Source organism: Bactrocera tryoni, chromosome 1 (assembly GCF_016617805.1).
Source record: "Bactrocera tryoni isolate S06 chromosome 1, CSIRO_BtryS06_freeze2, whole genome shotgun sequence".
NCBI classification, from domain to species: Eukaryota; Metazoa; Arthropoda; class Insecta; order Diptera; family Tephritidae; genus Bactrocera; species Bactrocera tryoni.
The window spans coordinates 57562297-57583175 of record NC_052499.1 but is presented as its reverse complement, the minus strand read 5'-3'; the positions used below and the strand labels follow the sequence as shown (position 1 = coordinate 57583175).

The 20879-nt window shown below is 34.8% G+C and overlaps 6 protein-coding genes across 7 annotated transcripts in view; 3 read left to right on the top strand and 3 right to left on the bottom strand.

Moving 5' to 3' along the window:
* The window catches only part of LOC120778961 (eukaryotic translation initiation factor 4E type 2), a 158587-nt gene extending 154011 nt beyond the window's left edge, over positions 1-4576 (top strand). The window contains exons 3-4 of the mRNA XM_040111039.1: positions 1665-1813; positions 4043-4576. Of these exons, the coding sequence (XP_039966973.1) occupies positions 1665-1813; positions 4043-4067 (174 nt within the window). The 3' untranslated portion in view covers positions 4068-4576. The remainder of the gene's footprint in view (positions 1-1664; positions 1814-4042) is intronic.
* A 2996-nt stretch (positions 4577-7572) lies between these two features.
* On the bottom strand, positions 7573-12535 carry LOC120772276 (structural maintenance of chromosomes protein 1A). The gene is made up of 15 exons (XM_040100785.1): positions 12227-12535; positions 11942-12162; positions 11730-11878; positions 11493-11661; positions 10508-11401; positions 10308-10436; positions 10169-10251; positions 9727-10099; positions 9533-9646; positions 9214-9469; positions 8846-9150; positions 8648-8760; positions 8070-8573; positions 7841-8018; positions 7573-7783 (listed from the first exon to the last, which is right to left on the bottom strand). The coding sequence occupies exons 1-15, from the start codon at positions 12387-12389 to the stop codon at positions 7721-7723; spliced, it is 3714 nt and encodes a 1237-aa protein (XP_039956719.1). The 5' UTR covers positions 12390-12535; the 3' UTR covers positions 7573-7720.
* Positions 12536-12640: 105 nt separating this feature from the next.
* LOC120772283 lies at positions 12641-13594 on the bottom strand. The gene has a single exon (XM_040100796.1). It carries the CDS (start codon positions 13504-13506, stop codon positions 12688-12690), a length of 819 nt encoding a protein of 272 aa, XP_039956730.1. The 5' UTR covers positions 13507-13594; the 3' UTR covers positions 12641-12687.
* A 429-nt stretch (positions 13595-14023) lies between these two features.
* Positions 14024-17481, top strand: LOC120773123 (traB domain-containing protein). Its single transcript, XM_040102122.1, has 6 exons — positions 14024-14198; positions 14434-14720; positions 14843-15576; positions 15640-15759; positions 15830-16304; positions 16365-17481. The coding sequence occupies exons 2-6, from the start codon at positions 14552-14554 to the stop codon at positions 16556-16558; spliced, it is 1692 nt and encodes a 563-aa protein (XP_039958056.1). The 5' UTR covers positions 14024-14198; positions 14434-14551; the 3' UTR covers positions 16559-17481.
* A 109-nt stretch (positions 17482-17590) lies between these two features.
* Positions 17591-20441, bottom strand: LOC120773134 (protein MEMO1). Its single transcript, XM_040102133.1, has 7 exons — positions 20390-20441; positions 18851-18932; positions 18722-18790; positions 18546-18658; positions 18361-18472; positions 18071-18290; positions 17591-18012 (listed from the first exon to the last, which is right to left on the bottom strand). Exons 1-7 carry the CDS (start codon positions 20439-20441, stop codon positions 17770-17772), a joined length of 891 nt encoding a protein of 296 aa, XP_039958067.1. The 3' UTR covers positions 17591-17769.
* On the top strand, positions 19137-20393 carry LOC120773142. 2 transcript variants are annotated; one of them, XM_040102138.1, is made up of 3 exons: positions 19137-19272; positions 19336-20042; positions 20098-20393. In XM_040102138.1, exons 1-2 carry the CDS (start codon positions 19196-19198, stop codon positions 20015-20017), a joined length of 759 nt encoding a protein of 252 aa, XP_039958072.1. In that variant the 5' UTR covers positions 19137-19195; the 3' UTR covers positions 20018-20042; positions 20098-20393. The 2 variants fall into 2 exon arrangements, with proteins under 2 accessions (XP_039958072.1, XP_039958071.1); XM_040102137.1 differs by having other exon boundaries at positions 19336-20393.
* Positions 20442-20879: the final 438 nt, after the last annotated feature.

Below are 20879 nucleotides of genomic sequence, written 5' to 3'. Positions count from 1 at the left end.
AAATATAAAAAAATATAGCAGCTAAAATTGTGCTGGATACGAATTGCAATTAGTTATATTGAAGCATGATTTTAGGCGCGAATATTTTAATACTCTAAAATGGGACATGAAAAATATGGTGCCGAAAATTATGCTAGATTTGCAAATTATGCATTATATTGAAGCATAGTTTTGGGTTTGAATTCTTTAAAATGCGTCGAAGAAAAAATCAGAAAAAATAAAGCACCTAAAAGTATGCTGGATTTGCAAAGTTTGAGATATATTGAAGCTTAGTTCTAGGCGTAAACTTTTGAATGCTTTGAAATGGGTCGCAGAAAAATACATATAAAATATAGCACCTAAAATTATGCTGTATTTTCAAAATATATATATTGAAGCATAGTTTTAGGCGCATGTTTTCAAATTCAAAATCGACTTGAATGCATTGACTTCACATGTTTCGAAGCAGTTTCAGTTACAACATTCTGGTTCACTAACAAGCAAACACGAAAAAACACTGGCACATATACACACACGCAAACTATATTACTCATAAAACCTTAAACATTTAGCAATTTAACAACATCAAAAATAAAAATATTTAAATATAAAATCTAAAGTGAAAAAATTGAAAAATTTAGAAGAAATGAAAACAATCACCAAATGCAAAAATATAGAAAAACGCAAACAACACACACACACATACATATACACATGGTATGTTTATATGCAAATTTGATAGTACCCAAGACAATGTGTAATGTAATTGCTGAAAATGCAATGGCGAAAACGAAAACTTAACGAATTGTGTAAAAATATCGACAAAAGCAAAAATCTACGAAACAAAAAAATGTAAAAGAAGATAAAATTATGCGCAAGGAGCTGCGCTGGCAACAACCCGCCGGCAAACACAAGTCGCGCATGCGCGCAACAAGCGAAAGTGTTAATATAAACAAATATATAACAAACTTTTTGGTGGAAAAATACTCATTATTGTTAAACGGTTTAATTATAAAAAAATAGCAACAAAAAATAAATAACAAAAAAATTACAAAATACAATTATGGAATTAAAAATATATAATTAAATATACAACAATTATAAAAAAGCAAAAAAAATATATACATATATATTTCAATAGCAAAAAAGTATGACTATTATATAAAAAGATTTTCTCCTTTTAGTAAGTTTAGTTAATTGTTTTTTGAATAAAATATTAAGTGTTAGCGTACATACTTAAATATTTGAAGTAAAAGCATAAAACAATTATATAATAAAATTTAAAAATTAAAAAACAAAAATCATAAAATCCAAAAAAGGCATAACAACAATTGTTTATGTATATTAAGATAAACGAAAATAGACAAACAAATATAATTAAATTAATTAATATATAGTATTCATTATTTGTTACAAGTATTTTTTTGGCGTAATTGATTGGATAAATGATTTAAACATTGATTGATTGAAAATAACAATCTATTAAATAAATGCAAAAACAAAAATGTTTTATTTCATCTAAAGTTGACAACCTTGTGAGTATAGCTGTTACTTTGTTTTCCAGCCCTTGGCATAACTGCGTATCTGCCGAGCAATTTGTTAATTATATTATATTTTATACTAAAATAATTATTTGTGCATCAAGTTTTTTAACTAAAATTACTTTCTTGATTTCCCATTGTTAGGAGGATAGCTTATCAATTTGGAATCGCACTGCCACTGATCACACGAGCACGACACGTATCCGTGACACGCTACGTAGGATATTAAACATACCTCTAACAACGGCAATGGAGTATAAGATACACTGTGATAGCCTTAAATATGTAGCAATGTGAGTATTGATTACAAATTATCTAAAAACTTAGAATTTTACAAAAGTGAAAAACGCAAATGTTAGCCAAACGGGGTAAGAGTGGTATAAGTGGAAATTGTAAAAAAGGCAAAATATTTTAACTATACATCAATATTTATTTTGTGTCCGTCAAAGAATCTCCAACAGATGTAACACACTTAAGCTAACAATCTTTCCAGTCCTCGAAACACTTTTCATAAGCACTTTTTGGGATAACTTTCAGCTCCTTCACCGAATTTTGCTTTATAATTTCGATCGACTGAATACGGGTTCCACGAGCGGCAATTTCAGTTTGAGGAACAAGAAAAACCCACACGGAGCCAAATCTGGTGAATACGGTGGTTGATCGTTGATATTCATTGCGTTTTTGGCTTTAAATTCGATCACATTTGTGGCTCGATCAGATGGTGCATTATCATCGTGTAAAATTCATGAATTGTTCTTCTACAATTCCGCCCGTTTTCGACGGATGTTCTCAAGTAAACGCCTCAATACGGCCAAATAGAACTCTTTATTGACCGAGTGTTCCTCCGTAAGAAATTCCTGATGCAGCAAACTACGAATATCGGAAGAAAATGAGCATCAATTTGATTTTTGAGCGGCTTTGGCTCGTTTTTTTTTATTTCGGCCCGTTTTTCCCCTCCATTCCGATGATTGTTGACTTGTGAAACTCATAAGTTATATAGCTCTCGGTATATGTGATACTTTTTTCAAAAGTTCCACTCACCAATTTAAAATTGCATGCATCGTTGTTGTTGTTGTTAAGGCAACAAGACAAAATATTCCTTCGTGGCCGGAGAAAAATCCGGGTCAGTCCCGCTTACATGAACTATTTTGGAACGGAGTTTGTTGTCATATCCGACTGTCGGATTGACTAAATTTGTTGAAAGGTCTTTATTATCGCCTTCAAAATAGCCTTCTGAGCCAATGAACATGCCAACGCTTAATCCAATTCTCAATACACTTGTTCTAAGCCTCGGCTGTGATGGCCTTCAGTGCCTTCAGCTATTTTTTTCGGTTTCGGCTCATTTTTTAAGCGCCGTTTGCTTGATTGTTGGACAGTTTGACGGTATATTCATAAAACCACGTCTCGTCACCAGAAATGATGCTCAGCTGTTTTATCTAGCATCCCTTTTGCAACTTTTACTCGACGCAGTATTTACTAAAAATTCTGATCTTCAAGAAAGAGCCAAGCAGCGATGCACTTCATACCTAAAACACTAACCAAAGAGTTTTGGACGGCTCAGGAACTTTATTAAATGCATTGTGCCACTCAAATGCTTGTACTCATGATAAAGTTGACTCTCCAAAAGTCACAGTTGGTATATCAGTAGGCAGATAATAATAGACGTTAAATATTGTAATGGAATTAAAAAATTTTTTTTCCTCGAGCAGTTTTCTTTAGAACAGGTCCTTCAAATCGTATGTACTAGGAGATAAAAATGATAAAAAGAGAGAAATCGATTGATGTACCCTGATTTAATTTAATTTTTTTACAATCTTTCACATAAGAAATCTTATTGTTATTAAAAATTAAGCTAACTTATAAAAACGAGTTTGCTTTTAACGAAACTTAAAGTTTTTGTAATTTACAAAGACTAATCATTAATAAATATTTTATTTTATATTGGTAGTCGAAAAAGTCTTTTCGTATTTCTAATCAAACTTCAACTTATTTTTTTATATTTATACTAATAAATAAATAAGCAAATATGTACCATTTTGATCGAACACTTTTTGACATTTTTCCGCTTGAGACATTATTCCATTAGTGTAAAACGTTCATCAGTGGAAATCAAAATTTCCAGAACGGAAGCGAGCGAACCATTGTTGTGCTACACGAACTGATACAGCATCGTCTCCGTTCACATATTCCATTGAGGGCTTGCGTAACATGCTTCCCTTTTTTATACAAAAATTTCAAAATATAGCAAATTTCTTCATTATTTTCACTCATTTTTGAACAGCTGTAACTTTTTTTCAATTTGCCCGATTTTAATTTTTTTTTTTGATTAAGTGAAGAGTAGATCTCACCCTTCCAACACTATATGGTATGACACAATGTGATCGGTAGCACTGGAGATATACGACTGAAAAGACATCTATTGACAAAATACGAAAATACTTTTTCGACTGCCCAATATTTATATTATTATTTATTTTACACATAAATTTACTAAATTTGTTTTCTTTTGTTCTCCTTTGCAGTAATAAAGGGCCTCTGAAGAGCTGAAATTCAGTAAACACGTTCAACGCAACAAAAATAAAAACAATTGTAGATGACACAGTGCGCCATGTAGACAGCAATGGTAACATTAATAACAGCAACAACAACAATGGGCAGAGCAACGGCGATAACAGAAGCGGCAACAGTATGGATACCAAGAGCAATATCTATCATAACAACAATAACTATAACAATAACAACTATTTATACGATATTAATACTGCTAAAATTACAAACGCCTAGAATATAACGAAATTAAGCACCACCAGAGCAATAGCTGCAGCCCGAAACAGACATGCTTATATAACGTTTTATACATTGGCAACAACGTAGAAATTATTTATGTTTTTCGAAAATAGCCACTTTAAGCAGGTTCTTAAAAATATGCGAATGAGAAATAGTGCTTTAACACAACAATTGAAGAATTGCCGGCGTTTCTACTTTTATTTATATTTAGTAATAAAAACGCTGCAACCTCAATTTTAATAACAACCACAAGCCAGAAAAAACATAAATATCAACAAATCATTCAATGCTCGCACACACAAAATTGTTATTGCCACACAATGTTGCATTAGTATTATGATTTCTTTATTACTTGAGCGCTTACCGTCATCAGGGCGATTTATAAAATCGCTGCAATTGTTTTTATTTAATAACCGACTTTCACTTTATTCACGCTGAATTTCCTTTTTTTATTTTTTGAAAATCCAAAAAGTTTGTACCAACAACAAAAACAACCTTTGTGTGTGTTTAATGATGAACGCGAACACTGTAAGTGTGTTATTCAAATTCCAACCCAATAATAGTATGGCGTTAACTATCTAACGGTAGTTATACTAAACTAAAACATATAGAAAAATACATACCAGTAAACATACTCAAACAACATTAAACAAATACAACAAATATTGTATGTAATTTATTGAGAATATTTCCCCACACACCCGAAAAAAATATAAAATAAAGATCGAAGGAAAAGAGTTGTATAAGAATTTAATAAAAAGTTATTAAAGTTGCAAAAAATAAAAGCAGTTAAAACAAATTTTTTACGTGTGTTTCTTTCTTTTTAATTTTTTGTATTGATTTTAATGGTATAAAAAGCGCGCAACTTCCTGAAGTAGCAGTAAAAAAAAAAACAAGAATTAACGGAGTTCGGCTGCACTGAAGCTAAAATTGCCTTCACAAGTGCATATCTTATTGCCTAAAATAGTATAAAAAGTTGTTTATCGTGATTTTGATCCGTCACTTTGAATGGCAGCTATACTACCGTGGGCAAAAAATAGTAAGACTTTTTAATTTAAATTTCGCACAAAAACCTATTCGTCGACATTTTTTTTCTAGGTTAGTATAAACGTCATTAATGTCTGCGCCAAATATTACAGCAAAATAATCATTTGTGTTTAGTATACGCTCTACGTCTTTCTGAAGTACATAAAGTACATTTGACGGTTTTTACGATGAGAGAAATTATTAAACAAAGAAATTCCATAAAATTGTTTGTGTGGCATCAAATTTCTGGTGCCGCAACGTTCATAATGTTGGAAAAAGCCTTCGGTGATAATTGTTTGTCGGGAGCAAGTGTTTTTGAATTATTCAAAGAGGGTCCAGAACGCGTTGACGACGAACTATGTTCAAGACGGCCTTCAACACCAACGGATGAGCAATACGTCGATAAAATAAAGGAATTGGTGCTTGAGAATTGACAATTAACAGCCAGAGGTCTTACTGGCATCGTTGGAAAATCGGAAGGATCAGTGAAAACCATTTTGAGAGATCATTTGGGCCTAAGGAAAGCAAAAGCACGACTGATTCCAAAAACATTAAATTTCTCCGAAAAACAGCATCGCGTTAACGTATGTAAATACATAGTATGTGAAGTAATGCTCTCCGACTATTAAATCTGACAATGAGTCTCGGACCTATGCTTACGACTCGGAAACGGACGATCAATCGGCCGAATATCGGGCAAAGGTGAGCCGAAGCCAAAAATCAAGGTTAGGTTGACAGTTTTCTTCGATTTCGAAATGTGCACTCCGCATTCCTTCCGACTGGACAAACTGTCAACAAGGAATACTGTTTGAGTGTTATGAGTCATTGACGCGAGGCCAGAATTATAGGCCAACAACTCTTGTTACCACCACGATAATGATTTAGCTCCGTGGGACTTCTGGCTATTCAGCACACTCAAACGACCGCTCCAGGTAAACCGTTTTTAGGCAATTGAAGACATTTAACGAGAATCGCTATGCGCTTGGAGAATATTCAGAAATTTACTTTAACAACTGTTTCGAGGATTGGAAAAAAACATTGGCACAAGTGTATTAAGGCCCAGGGAGATTACTTTGAGGAGATGACAGAGATTTAGAAGAATAAATTGTGAATTTTAAATTATGAACAAAGTCTTACTATATTTTCCTCATAGTAGAATGCTATAGTTGTTCGATATTCGCGTATATACAAACAGACGGACATGACTAAATCGTGCCGTTGTATAGTGTCTCCAACGTTTCCTTTTGGGTGTTACCAGTTTCGAGAAATAATAAAGTTAAACGGTATGTATAATGATTCAAGATAGAATAACGGTAAAAATGTATCATATGATAACGCCACTATGACAATAAAAGTTTACTATCGTTTCGTACATTATCGTAGATGACAAATTCAGCCGAATAAATAAATTCCAGAAGCTGGTAATGAAAGACCAAGTGCGAAATAGCTGAGAGCAACTGAAAAGACCACGTGAGAAATAAACTACATGAAATATTGGGCATGTGCTCACTACGGTCAGCAAGCGCAATCGTAAGACCGTATTTCAGTAAACGCTGTTCCGAAGAATTTTCTGTGTCATTTCGTGGATATCAGCGAAATTGGTACGCATCAGAGGTCAAGTAACAGTCGAAACACTGGACTTCACATGGCGAATCTGCTCGGAAGAAGGCGTAGACTATGCTACCGATCGAAAAAGTGTTGAGAATTGGACAATTTACATTCTGGAACTACTTGGAAAACAACAAAATGATCACCGAGCTATACGTTTTCCTCACGACAACAGTCCGGCGACCAACACCCCCGTAGTCGCACCTAAATTGATCGAATTAGACTACGATCTGGCGTATTCTTTAGATTTTGCCCCTTGCGACTTTTCTTTGTTTCAAACTGGAAAAATTCACTCAACAGAAAAAAATTTTAGTTGAATTTTGTATTATGGCACAACAGTGGTCTTCATTTTACGACAGTTGGGTCTATATAACCGGAACGGCCGCGAATTTTTATTCGTCTAAATATCGTCAACTCGGCAGCATGCCTCATAATTACTGAATGGATGCCGAACGCGTCCGCTACACGTAGTTTTTAGACGGAGTAACTCTGGTTCAAGTGTATCCATCGAAAAGGAGCCTATTTTAAGCAGTAGACCGCAATTTTTCCCAAATTATTATTTTACTTTTGTAGGCTAAGTATACTCCGAAACGCTCTCGTATATTCAGTTTGTAAATTAAAACAATTCTCGCACTTTTTACTTATTACTTTTATTCCCTATGAATGTGTTCGTTTGGTTATTAACAGTACATATATATGTATATGGTGAAAAAGAAATATGTGTAAAGCATAATGGTTTTCTGTAAATTAATTTGGTTAATAAAAAAAACTCGAAATCGTTACTTATCATCGAAGACGCTCAAATCAAACAGGTAAACGTTAGAAATCAAACAATCGCCCTCCTAAATAACGAAGGAAGCATAAATAAGAAAAGTTTAAATATTACTTTAAAGGCCTACCGCTGGTGTTATGCCCACCAAGGCGTCGGCGTGTCCATAGAACTCCTCCTTCAACGAAATGACAATTGTCTGTAAATTATTTGTGTGATCGCGTATATAGGATGCCACTTTGCCAATATTGGTGTTATCCAGCGCTGCATCGATTTCGTCCAGCACAAAGAACGGTGCCGGTTGGTAGCTATCAACGATACGTTGTAGAGATAACACAATTATAACAAAAACATAATACCTGTGTATCGAGAAGAGCAAAGCAAGGGCAGCAATGGTCTTTTCGCCACCGCTCAAATTGCTCATCGGCTGGAAACGTTTACCCGGCGCAACACAATTATAATTGATGCCATCCAAATACGGTTCTTCCGGATTATCCGGACCGAGATACGCCTGTGCCGCTTCATTGCGCGCTAAACTTTTGTAAATACCATCAATAGCATCGGATATGTGATTGCAGCATTGGATGAATTTCTCGGAACGCTCATTCTTCACCTTTTCAAAGGCCGATTTTGCCTTTTTCGCTTTGCGGCGTGCATTTTCGAATTCCTCATTGGTCGATTGTATTTTTTCGGTGACGAGTGACAACTTCTGCATGGCTTTCATATTCGGTGTTTGTATGCGCTCAAGTATATCCAATTTTGATTGTAGATCCTTTTGTAGTGTGTCGTTCATTTTTTTGAAGGAGGAATCATCTTTCAGCTTGCAAATTTCACGCGGTAGACTGCTGTAATCGACTTCGATTCTGTAAATGTAAAAAAATACAGTAATTAGGTGTCTCATAGTGAAATAAATGGAACTAATCGTGTGAATATTTACTGATTTTCACGTTCTAAAATAAGTGAAGTTGAAGTAGTATTTGTTTCAGAGTCGCCTTGACGCACGGCATCGTCGAGCGAACCCTTGAGCAACGGTATAGCTATGCAATCCATCTGCAGAGAAAAAATAACACACAAATATATAGTATGTATGTATAACACAATTCAAGCGTGAATGTCAATTAAGCATTTTACAAACCTTCGCCTGCATCAAAATATTGTGACGCTCGTTCTTCTTCGTTTCGATTTTTGCCTCGATCGCTGAAATCTGGCTGCCTAAATTGTGTATTTCCTTTGCCAAATTGGAAACATCGCGCCTGGCTTTGGAGATATCTTCTTCCATGTCGTCAGCTGCTTGCTTTTTGGCTTGTTTTCCCTGCTTCAGCTTCTCCATTTTATCTTTATCCTCGTCGATTTCCTTGAGATAACGTTTTTCTGCCGCCTTTAAGCCCTCCAACGCATCTTCTTCGTCTTGCACACCACGCTCCCAACGTTCCAAATTCCCTGCAACGATTTCGAAAAATTATTATTTTGCCCTGCAGTGGCATGCATAGAGGCTCTACTTACTTTTGGTGTCCTTTTGCTTCTCAAAATCTAATTGTGTATTGATAGCATCGATTTGCTGTTCGAATTCAGCGCGTTTTCGTGCACGCTCTTGCTGCATAACAAGTTCGCGCTCTTCATACTGACGTATATTCTTCACGCCCAAACGTTTGCAGAACGAAGCAAACACCTTGTCCTCAACATTATTCATATTCTCTTTAATCTCTTGAATATGTTCTTCGCGCTTCGTCATACGCCGTTCAATCTCGCTGATTTTTGGCTGAAATATGCGGAAATTTTATTGGCGAGAAATTTTAATGTGAGACGTTTAGGAAAATCTTACGCCAAATTCATCCAGTTGACTTTGCACCATCTTGAGTTGATTATCGAATTGTTGTATCGACTTTTTCGATGATTCCAAATCCACCATACTGTACTTTAGTCGATTTTCCAAACCCTTTTATTTTAAATTTGTACATACATATGTATGTATATATATAGTATATATTAGTTACTTAAAATTCATAATTTTCATACCTTGATTTGCGACTCTACGGTAGCCAGTTCACTTTGTTTACGCGACTTCTTCACCAGCTCTTTTAACTCCTCGTTCAGTTTGTCTTTTTCCATTTTCAATTGTGCCATATGTTTCTCATCCCAACGTTTAGCTTTGCGCGCCAAATCGTGACTACCACCAGACAAAATACCAGACTTCTGGTAGAAGGTACCGTCCAAGGCGAGCGCATCATAACGTGTACGATCAATTTCATAAGCCACTTTCATAGCATCCTCGGGTGTCTCGCACACCAATGCATTATTCGTAGCGAAGAGGACAGCACGCTCTATTTCAGGTGGTTCGAATTTGAGTACATCGAAAACAAGTTTGACATTGCGCGGTTCAGTAATGTTTCTATAGAAAGAGGAGAAGCATATTAGAATGTTGTACAAAAAAAAAAAAAATATTAAATGTATTATATACCGCAAACGTTCTTTGAGAGGCTTCACTTGTAAGTAATCTAACGGTAGAAATGTTTCCACTTCCAGCATTTCCTCTTTTAATATCTATGCACCAAAAGAAATTATTAACTGACGGGATAAAATATTCAAGTCAAACGCACCTGAATGCAGTGTCTTGCGGTCTTTTCGGTATCAACAATAATGGCTTCCATATATTTGCCCAACACTTTTGTAACCGCGACATTGTAGCGTTTATGTGTTGGCTGACACATGTTTATCATGCGATCATACTAAAGCATATATAAAAAAATTATACAACTAGAATGTATTATGGGAGTTATATGTGCATCTACTAACTCACCACACCCGGCACTTGCTTCTTGAACAGCTCAACAACTTGCTGCTTCTTTTTGCGATGCGCATCTTCGTGCTTGTCACTCTTTGCATCGCCGAGCTGGTCGCGCACGTTTTCTAGTTCCCGTTGCTTTTCAGCTATCTTTTCTTTGGAACAACCCACATCACGTCGCAGTTCATCTTTAATACGATTTTGTTCCTCTAATGCCGCCTGTGATGACTTTATATGATCCATTAGCTTGTCTCGTCGTTTCACTGCTTCTTCGCGTTGTAATGTCAACTTTTTTAAGGACTCCTCCACCGATGCTTTACGATTGGCTTCACCATCCAACATATCTTGATCGGATTTTTGTTCACGATTCACTGAATCTAATTGCGAACGATATTGTGTAGCTGTGGCTTCCGCTTGCTGTTTGAGACGATCGTACTCTTGCACCAAGCCCTCCTCCATTGTTACGCTTTTTCCACGACGTTGAGACTCATTTTCGAGATCATCCTCATAACGTTTTTTTAATGCTTCCACATCCGCTAACTGTTTTTCCAATTTGCGAATGTCTTGTTGATGTGCATTATCCGCCTCTCGCGCAGTTTCAAGCGTTTTCTGCAGCGACGCCAACTTTTTCTGACAATGTGCCACCTTCTCCTTTGCTTTAATGTACAACGGGCGTTTTTTATTCATTTGCGTTTCAAATTCACGTATCTCTTGCTCGATTTTGGCCAAATCACGTGAGAATTTGCCCGCATCTTTCTTCTTCTCCCGTAAAACCTCATCGGCTTGCTCTTTGCGCACTTCAACGGCTTTAACGTCCTGTTGTTTTGATTCCAAATCATGATTAAGTTTTTTTATGTCGTTTTCAACGTGAAACAGACGAAATAGTTGATACTCTACTTGTTTCTCATTCTGAAAATTAAATAAAGAAATTGCAAAATAAAAAAAAAATTAAGAAAACAAATAAGTTTTGTTATATATCTTGGGTAACTGTTTAACTCACATATTCATTTTTTAATCTGGCATAACGTTCTGCTTCCATTTTTTCATGTTTTGCTTCTTTGCGCTCAGCTGCCATACCCTTCTTTTTTTGATATGTAAATTGTGTTTCTTCTTCTGCCAAATTCATTTCTTGCTTTAAACGATTGTAATCTTCCTTAAGCAAACCAGATCTACAATACGCATGAAAATAACAATATTATTTATCTTGCAAAGTCTTGTAAATTTGTAAATACAATACCCGCTTATCTCCTCAAATAATGCTGTACGCTCTTTTGGTGTTTTCATTGCAATATTTTCGACAGCGCCTTGGAATACCAAAAAGTTTTTTGCTTTAACATTTATTCCCATTTTCTCCAATGTACACAAATAAACACTGCTCGACACATTCTAACAAAATTATAAAACATTATTTCATGGTGCCTAAGTTTTAGGAACGAAATGTCTCTGTACCTCTCCGTTGATACGATATTCGGATGATCCGCCAATAACGGCACGCTGAAAGTCCATTTGCTTCTCATCGTTGATGAGAAATTTAGCAGTTACATAGCAACTACGCGAGACTGGCTTACCAATAGATGAACCATGAATTAGGTCATTGAGGCGCTTCACACGTAAACTGGAAGTCTTTTCACCCATAACAAAACTGATTGCGTCCATGAAATTCGATTTTCCTATATGTACATGTACATTTACTTTTTAGTGAAATTCTTTAAGAATATTACAGTATTACTTCACCTGAGCCATTAGGGCCGATAACTGCAGTGAACTTCTTAAGTGGTCCAACAATTACATGTCCGCGATACGACTTAAAATTTTCCATTTCAATAAACTGCAGAAAATATACATCATCTTTTGGCGCGGAGGTGGAAGCCTCTGCTGCCACTTCTTCTTCGGTCATCTCTGATTTGTTCTTAGAAATTTTCTAACTACTTATTTATTTTAAATATGATATAAAGAAAAAATTGAAATTAATTACAAACAATTAAATATTTTTGTAGCACGAAGGAAAAAGACGCGCTGTTTTACACTTTCCCTTATTCTCTTTAGCATTGACATTTATTCGGATATTCCGCCTATTGTGAACAGCTCATATTAATGCCGCCATAAAAAAACAGTGTAACTGTTATATATAGAATATGTAAACAAAGCTTTTTATTTTAACAAAAGAATTTATTTTAATAAAAGTAAAGTATAATCTATATATTTTGAAGCCATTGTAATTCTTTTGCGACTTCTTCACCCTTATTTGCTTTTTTCTTCTTCTTTGGAATCACCGCTGTCGATTGTCCTTCTACTATTGTGCTATCGTTCCGCTTTCGTTTATTTTCCTTTTTCTTTGGCTTTACTTCACCGATAAATTCAACGTCATCGTCATCAGTTAAGTTAATTTCATTTACGGCAGAAATGGGTTTCGATTTTTGCTTCTGAATGGACAACTTGCTATTTTGAGATTTCACACTTGCCCTATTTAAAGCCGCCTCATACGTTAATTTCGCCGATATCTCATCCGCCTTTTTTAAACGTTCTGCTATGGATTTGTTTATTCGTAAGCTTTTGTCGAATTGGTGGCCATGCAATGGATGACGAACCTTAATCATGTCAGGGAATGGAACGCGACTTTGCGGTGGGCATAAAGCTTCAGCATTTTCTAATGTCACCGCTTCAGACGCTTTTAAACGATCGCGAAGCAAAATACTTCCCATTACTGGTAACAGTCGCAGGGAATAACGGCCTTTGCGATTGCAGTAGCCAAAGGCACGTGTCTCCGGTTCAGCATATTCTACTGCTACAGCTTCTGCTGAATTAAAATTGGTACGACCAGGGAGCTTCAACTTTTGATTTTGCAAATTTTCTTCTATATTATATCCTTTCGGACATTGTAGGACCCAAATCTCATCTTCAATTTCATCGATGTCTTGAAATTGACCGATTGTGGTTATTTCAGCGCTTGCTTTTATTTCTTTGTACTGCAAATTATCCTCAAGGAAACGCTGTTTAAGACTTATAGTTTCCATTTCAATAGACTATTAACTACGATTTGATAAAATACTTTAATATAAAACTAATTTACCACTTCACCAAAACAATTTCACGTGTATAATGTTTTTGTATATTCGCTTTGGTAGAAATATGTCAAAAACAGGTGTTGTAAAGAAACTATTCACAATAGTTTATAATTGCAAATAAAACGTGCTTATTATAATAAAACATATTCATCTCGTCAAACATTTGAATTACAATTAATACGATTATTTGTGATCTATTATTTGTTTTTTGTTGAAATAACCAATATGTATATAAACTGAAATAAATTGTGTTAAGAAATATATATTGTCAAAAAATGTCTGTGGTGCTCATAATAAAAATTGTATCAAAACTGGAAGATAAAATTTAATTTATATCATCAAATTTTCTAGTGTTATTAAAATATACGTATAAATATTATAGTTTGACGGAACCCGAAATTTGGCAATCATACCTAAAGTCAACAAATGTCAAAAAATTGTGTACGTGTTGATGAAGCGCAAACGACGTAATAACAAATTGAAGAAATCTCCAAAGCATCAGAAACGAGTACAAAGACGAGAAAGAAATTTTCAATTAATTTTTGGTTTTTTGAAAAATTTTGCATTATAATTTATATTTTGTTAATAGTGTACACACAACTGCAAAGCTTTATGCACAAGCCAAAACGTTCAGAATTATTGTAAGTAAATACATACAGATATTTCATCACCAGGTAGTGAAAAAAACGAAAAAATTCTTAGTAATACAAAATATATTCAAAAATTTCTGACTTTCCTAATTGCTATTATTTGGTTTAATTAAACACCCTAGATCAATTAAGAAAAAAATATTTGTTTTATCAATATATCATACATACATTCATATTAAAATCTTTACTTTTTATGTTTAAAAGTATATTCCCTTCTTTCTTGCAGTTTTTGATGGTAAAAATATAGTTGTAAGACTGCAGTTATTGCTAAACAAAAAATATAGTAAAAAACATAGATATCCTCCGAAAACCGAATTTGTTTACGTAACCTATTCTTCCAAAACATGAACTTATCATCATCTTCCAATCGTGACATATCTCGGGCAGACTCCGAAACACCACCATCAAGCGCTAGAAATAAAAACAAAGGGCAACTCAATGACACGTCACTAGGTGGCAGTAGCATATATGAGAGCGCCTTGGAGAATCTCACCGCTTATACATCTTTTGACGGTATCTATTAAATTTTAATATTTATAATTATTTATTAATTTTCAACATTAGGCCAACCTCTCCATGCTTTGCATATTTATAAATAACTTATGAACAATATCGCTATATGATTTCTATTTAAGGAAGTGCCAATGACAATTCACTTTTCAATGTATCCACCGATGCAACATTAAACGGCGGCGATTCACATCGATACAACACAACCACCGGATCTTGCAGCTCTACTGCCACTCGTGATTTGAATAAAAACATTAGCGCCAGTATGCTGTTAATACAGTCGGAGAGCACCGAGACAAATGCATCACAAGAAGAAGTTGATCCAAAATCCCAACTAGCAAATAAGACAATATTTAAAACGGATAATCCAGATTTGTCAATTATAGAAATTAGTGATAATTCAATTAAAGAGCAGGAAGCTGAAAATTCCTTTTTCCTAATCGAATCTAATGATGACAGGGATCAGCAGAAAAATTTATCTAAAACTGTTGGTGGGGCGAAACAAAAGATTTCTCCTTTAAAAACTGCCGATAATGCTGCTACAGCATCTTCGGAGAATCGTCGTAAAAAAGCCGAAACACTCATTCAATCCAGTAAACAAACACTAAATGTAGATGTAGCTGAGGCATTTGCTGCTGAATCCAAAGCAGCTAGTGGTGATACAAATGACATTGATGATGCGGTGCCAGAAGAAACACATCCCGCAACCAAGCGTGAAATAAAATTATACGACACCATAGAAGAGTTCGAAAAAAATTTGCCGTCGACTGTGACAGTGTTGGACACACCATTCGGTAGCAGAGTTTATTTGGTGGGCACAGCTCACTTCAGTGAGGAGTCGCAGGATGATGTCTCTTATGTAAGTAGAAGCAGTAACGACATAGATACGTTAACAACCATAAACTTTATATACATACTTTAGGTTATACGCAATGTCCGTCCAGATGTGGTGATGGTTGAACTATGTCCGTCACGTGTACATATCTTGAAACTTGACGAAAAAACACTGTTAGAGGAAGCTAAAAACTTCAATTTTGCTAAGGTAATTTAGCATTATCTTATTAAATATAATCCAAAAATAAAAAAGCACAAATCTTTAACGAACGAAACAGATTCGCAGCATTATACAGACACACGGTTACATTAACGGCGTTTTCTTCATCTTGTTATTGCAAATGAGTGCACAAATCGCCAAGGATTTGGGCATGGCGCCGGGCGGCGAATTTCGGCGAGCATTCGAAGAAATACACAGAATTCCCGGTTGTATGCTACATCTTGGCGACCGACCTATACGCATCACCTTACATCGGGCGTTGCGTGCTCTCACTTTGTGGCAGACAATGAAGCTGGTATGGCGCCTCACATCCACCGACACCATAAGTATCGAAGAAGTGGAGGAATGTAAACAACGCGATTTGCTCGAAAAGCTGATGCAAGAGATGGCTGGAGAATTTCCAGAGTTCTCGGAAGTATTTGTGAAGGAGCGTGATATATTTCTTTGCCATTCATTGCAGCTGGCAGCTTTACCACAAATGCCAACCGATGGCTCTGGTATACCCCGACCAGTGCGCGTCGTTGGTGTTGTAGGTGAGTGCATCTATATTCTAAGCTAATATAAGTAACTTAATAATTTCATTCTACCGCTAGGTATTGGGCATGCTAATGGCATTGCGGAAAAATGGGGAAAAGTGGATCCATCGTGCATACCAGAGATCATGAAAATACCACCTGGTCGTTTAAGTACACGCCTTGCTTGGTATTCATTCCAAGCTTCTCTTTGCAGTCTCGTACTGTATCAAGGGTATAGGATTTTAAAGCCATGCCTAAAACGTTTATTTTAATTGCTTTTCAAAGCGATGATAACTGCTGTGTGAAAATCATTATCGATTTACTTTTAAAACGTAGATATATTTACACATATACATATATATACCTATGTACATAAATGCTGTAACCGCATCAAAACTAATTTAAAAGCACAACATTGTGTGATCTCCACATAAATGTGCGCATGAGTTGCGAATGATCAGAAAGAAAGAATTTTAGTTAAAATAAGATATTTATATAAGATACGGCGAATTTTCAGCTGTGTGATCGTTCTCAATACCTATGTATGTGTTACATACGAAGCATGCAAACAGTTCCATACAAATATTGTATTTTCATTTAATTTAATTAAATTGCACAATGCAGTAAAGGATAATAAAAAATTAAAGGTTTTCAAAGGCCGCATAATCGTTATTGAGCCGCACTAAAAATAGTAAAACATTCGTTCAAAAGAATATACATATGTTGTACAGAAATCTTAAAAAAATGTGTGATTGAAACTATCAAAATTAAAATACATAAAATAAGTGTAGAAACTAGGAAAAAAATTTTGAAAAACAAAAATACTGGTTAATTGTAGATTACTAAATGCGTTCGCAGATCAATAAGTTTTAGATGTGCCCCAGGTAAACTGATAGTTACGTCAAAGCCAGCCTGCCCGGATTTACAAAACATTGCGTCTATCAGCCCAACATTCCCAGTAGTAAAATGTATGATCGTAGAATATTCCAAACATGTCGAAAGCTATTAAGATCACATTTTAAAATCAATGTGGACCCTAAAATATAACATATACTATATACATATGTATATATTTTTTGTAGTTTTAAAATGTTGTATAAGCATAGATGTACGCTTGTCTGTATTCTGTAATGTAAAACTGTCATAAATACAAACCAATGCAAAAGCACATATATATTTATGTCATAAAATATTACTAAAGCGATCTCTTTATTTACTTTTTTTTAACTGTTTTATCCAGATAGTGTGTGTTGATATTTTTCGTGCAATATATAAAATAGTTGTTGAAAAGTGAAACACGTTTGTTATAAGCTACACTTGTCTACATTTATTGAAATATAGTTTGGTGAAATTTAATTATTATAAGCTTTTTAGAAAAAAATACATGAAATCATTTAAAGTAGAAGTATTCTGCCAGATATTTGGGTACGTATGTCGGTCGGTACTTGCAAATTAAAGCAAAATTTGTATCTTGCTGAATATACTAAGCTTCAAACACCAATGAGCCAGATGCATAGCTAACACTGGAATCGTTCATATCTTTGCACTGACTGCTCTGGGCATACTTGAGAAATTTAAAGCTCATATTACTGTACCCTTGATTTTGTAACGCTTTTACAGAGTTCAACATCACACCGATCGGATGACGGCCACAAATTGTATTGTTGTATTTCCGCAGATACTCAGTGAAAGCACCCGGATTTAAGGTTTCGATGATGGCCATACCCTGTAAAGAGAAAATTACTCATTATAAATAATCCACTGCCTTTGTCCTATTTACTTACATCCTTGTCAAGTTTCTCAATGGATGAGTGAATTTGACCGCACGACCGATCGTAATATGTGTAATTGAAGCGATGTCCCCAATGACAAAAGTCCGATGATATCACGAAGAGGTTTTGTGGATCCGTAAAATAGTTTGCTAAGAGATCACCATATAAAGCTTCCTGATCAGGGTTCAAAGAACCGACTAAAATTGGCACGATCGTGAACTGATCTTTAAAACTGAAATTTTAATGTAAAATATTATTGCTTTTATTTGAATAAACAAGAAAAAAGTGTCTAATAAACTTACTCCTCCATTACTTTCGCTATATATGGCAAATGCATTTCAATGCTATGTTCATCTTCATCTGTTTTCATGTCCATCCACGAAAAGTGACCAGTCTTTTCCAATTCTGCATTGACTATGTATGGGTAAAAAAATATTAGAAACTTTTCACCAAAAACTACGCACCGAAATATGGACTTGGCACTTACTTTGAGTATCAATCGTGAGATCATAAAGTGGAGTTTTATACACCTTAGCAGTGGACAACGCGCAGCCGCGCAGGCGTACATGATGTGATGGACCTAATATGAAAATTCGTTTCCTAAGCAATTAGTAATGAAACCTATTAATCACTGTTTTCGTCATTAAAGTTAAGCAAACTTACACAACGGCGGGACTGACTTGTCGATAGGCGAAGGCACCACACGCACCACAGTAGGTATAACCTGCATGCCTGCAAAGAGAGTCAATATTTATTAAACATATTTGTATGTATAGTAAATTTTTTACATACGGCGCAATAATTGCACGAGCTGGTCCATGAGAAAGTTCTGCAGCACCCAGCCAGCGATCCAGCTGACGTGACAGCTCAGATCCTGTAAAAGTCAAACATTTGAAAAATTTTGTATGTTGTTTACTACTCTTGGTTAAAAATAACTGTTATACACAAGCATAGTTTTTTTTTGTGAAAAGTAACCAGAGAATCAATGTTTACTTTGCTTAGCAACGCGTTTGTTTATATGTACCTTATTCTATCTTTGAAAATAAAATTAAAAAATATACTTATATTTATATTTAGCATAAAATTTATGGAGAAAAAATAAACAACATATAAAACTACTAAATACAAAAAGAGAAAATGACAGAGGGCGATAATTCCAATGCACTTTACGATATCATACGGAAGGAACTGAATTCAATTATTAATGAAAATAGGTAAAATTATTGATAACCCCTAAGACGCGTTTGTAGAAAAACATTGTTTTAATTTCATTTTAGTGCTTCACAACCAGATGATTCTAAAAAGGCTATAAAATTGGATGGCAATGATGGCACACATTCACAGCTACAGAAGTCCGCGGAGGCTGCGGATGATGGTGATATCATCACGAAGACACCAACTCCGGTGGAACATTTGTCAACTATGCTTTCTAGCAAAATTTTGCAGCTACCTTCCAATGAATCTCAAAGTGCAATTATTGACACCGACCTACAAAAGATGCGTTACGATTTACAACAAAGTTACGAGCTTTTTCAGACTATGGGCGAACGATTCCAAGCTATCAATTTTAGTTCACTCAAAAATCGCATTAAAGATATGAATCTTAGTAAACAAGATCGTACAGCAAAGTTAAACGAAGAAATGAAGGATATATTAGAAAAACATTACAATAATAATTCACTAAATAGTTTGACAGCTGAAATGGGTGAAAAATTCCAAAATCATCCTGGCGAATTCGGAAATATACCGGAATTGAGTGAATTTTTCCAAACTTGCTCGCAGTTACAACATGGTTTAGAGCAACTAAAGCGTCAACGTAATTCCATTAGTGAAATGACAAAACGCCTTTCCAATGCTACAGAAGCCTCATATACACGTATAGATCATATTTATAACATAATGAAATCTACACATTCAGGACAGAGCCGAAACCTCACAGACTATCAACAAACTACCTAGTTTAGATCTGGTTCCAAATATTTTGGTATATATGTTTAGTTCAAAAATTCTAGTTGATCTAAACCGATTATTTTTTTAAGGTTTGAAGAAGTACCACATACATAGATTGAAGAAATATGTTTGCACTCTGACTTTTATATATGTATGTAAATGTATGTACATACTTTGCTGGAATACTTTCACATGCCCCATGCATTGTTTAACTTATCAGATACACGTTAAAAGAACTTTTGTCATATTTATGTATGTTTCCGAATAATCAAGATGAAGCTGACTCATCTTCTTAGCAATTAGACATGTATCTATAAAACTGATAATTTTACTGATACCATGATAGCATACGACAATAAAAAATATTTGCTCAATGTTTACCTAAGTTTGTGTACCAGCTTCCAGAATGGGTTGCTTTTCTGACTGTAGACATTTTTACCAGCACACTTTCTTAAATTTCTTTTACTATATATTTACGTATATCACTTTATTTATTTAAATAATAGTTGACAGATAGTTAAGTGCTTTAAAAGAATTCCTCAGTATGTACTGCACATTCAGATGTGAAAACCTAATAACAATTTATTTTCGTTGTCTTTGACAAAAGGAACAACCGATTGCATTGGGTAAAAGAGAATTCACAAAAGAGTTACCATTCACAATTAAGAGTTTTAAAAATAATACTAAATGAACATTAAAATTTCTTTAGTTAAAACAAAACGTAATATTGTGCTTTATGTATGAAGAAACCGTCAAATATAAATGTTAACTTAATTTTGCATGTTATTCTGAAAAATTCAGCTATGAGTACTGCAAATGTAGCAATAATGCAATCAAGCAGATTGCCCATAGACTCGTAGGCAAGAACGAG

Bases quoted from the DNA above. Each gene is read 5' to 3' on its own strand.
- LOC120773142 (XM_040102138.1), top strand. From the start codon at position 19,196: ATGACAGAGGGCGATAATTCCAATGCACTTTACGATATCATACGGAAG. The intron at 19,273-19,335 runs GTAAAATTATTG...ATTTCATTTTAG, and splicing joins TCAATTATTAATGAAAATAG to TGCTTCACAACCAGATGATT.
- LOC120773123 (XM_040102122.1), top strand. From the start codon at position 14,552: ATGAACTTATCATCATCTTCCAATCGTGACATATCTCGGGCAGACTCC. The intron at 15,577-15,639 runs GTAAGTAGAAGC...TACATACTTTAG, and splicing joins CGCAGGATGATGTCTCTTAT to GTTATACGCAATGTCCGTCC. The intron at 16,305-16,364 runs GTGAGTGCATCT...TTCTACCGCTAG, and splicing joins GCGCGTCGTTGGTGTTGTAG to GTATTGGGCATGCTAATGGC.
- LOC120772276 (XM_040100785.1), bottom strand. From the start codon at position 12,389: ATGACCGAAGAAGAAGTGGCAGCAGAGGCTTCCACCTCCGCGCCAAAA. The intron at 10,252-10,307 runs GTGCGTTTGACT...TTTGGTGCATAG, and splicing joins CCGCAAGACACTGCATTCAG to ATATTAAAAGAGGAAATGCT. The intron at 8,019-8,069 runs GTATTATGTTTT...TATCGTTGATAG, and splicing joins TTGCTCTTCTCGATACACAG to CTACCAACCGGCACCGTTCT.
- LOC120773134 (XM_040102133.1), bottom strand. From the start codon at position 20,441: ATGTCTACAGTCAGAAAAGCAACCCATTCTGGAAGCTGGTACACAAAC. The intron at 18,473-18,545 runs GTAAGTGCCAAG...ACCCATACATAG, and splicing joins TCTCACGATTGATACTCAAA to TCAATGCAGAATTGGAAAAG. The intron at 18,291-18,360 runs GTAAGTTTATTA...TTAAAATTTCAG, and splicing joins ATAGCGAAAGTAATGGAGGA to TTTTAAAGATCAGTTCACGA.
- LOC120772283 (XM_040100796.1), bottom strand. From the start codon at position 13,506: ATGGAAACTATAAGTCTTAAACAGCGTTTCCTTGAGGATAATTTGCAG.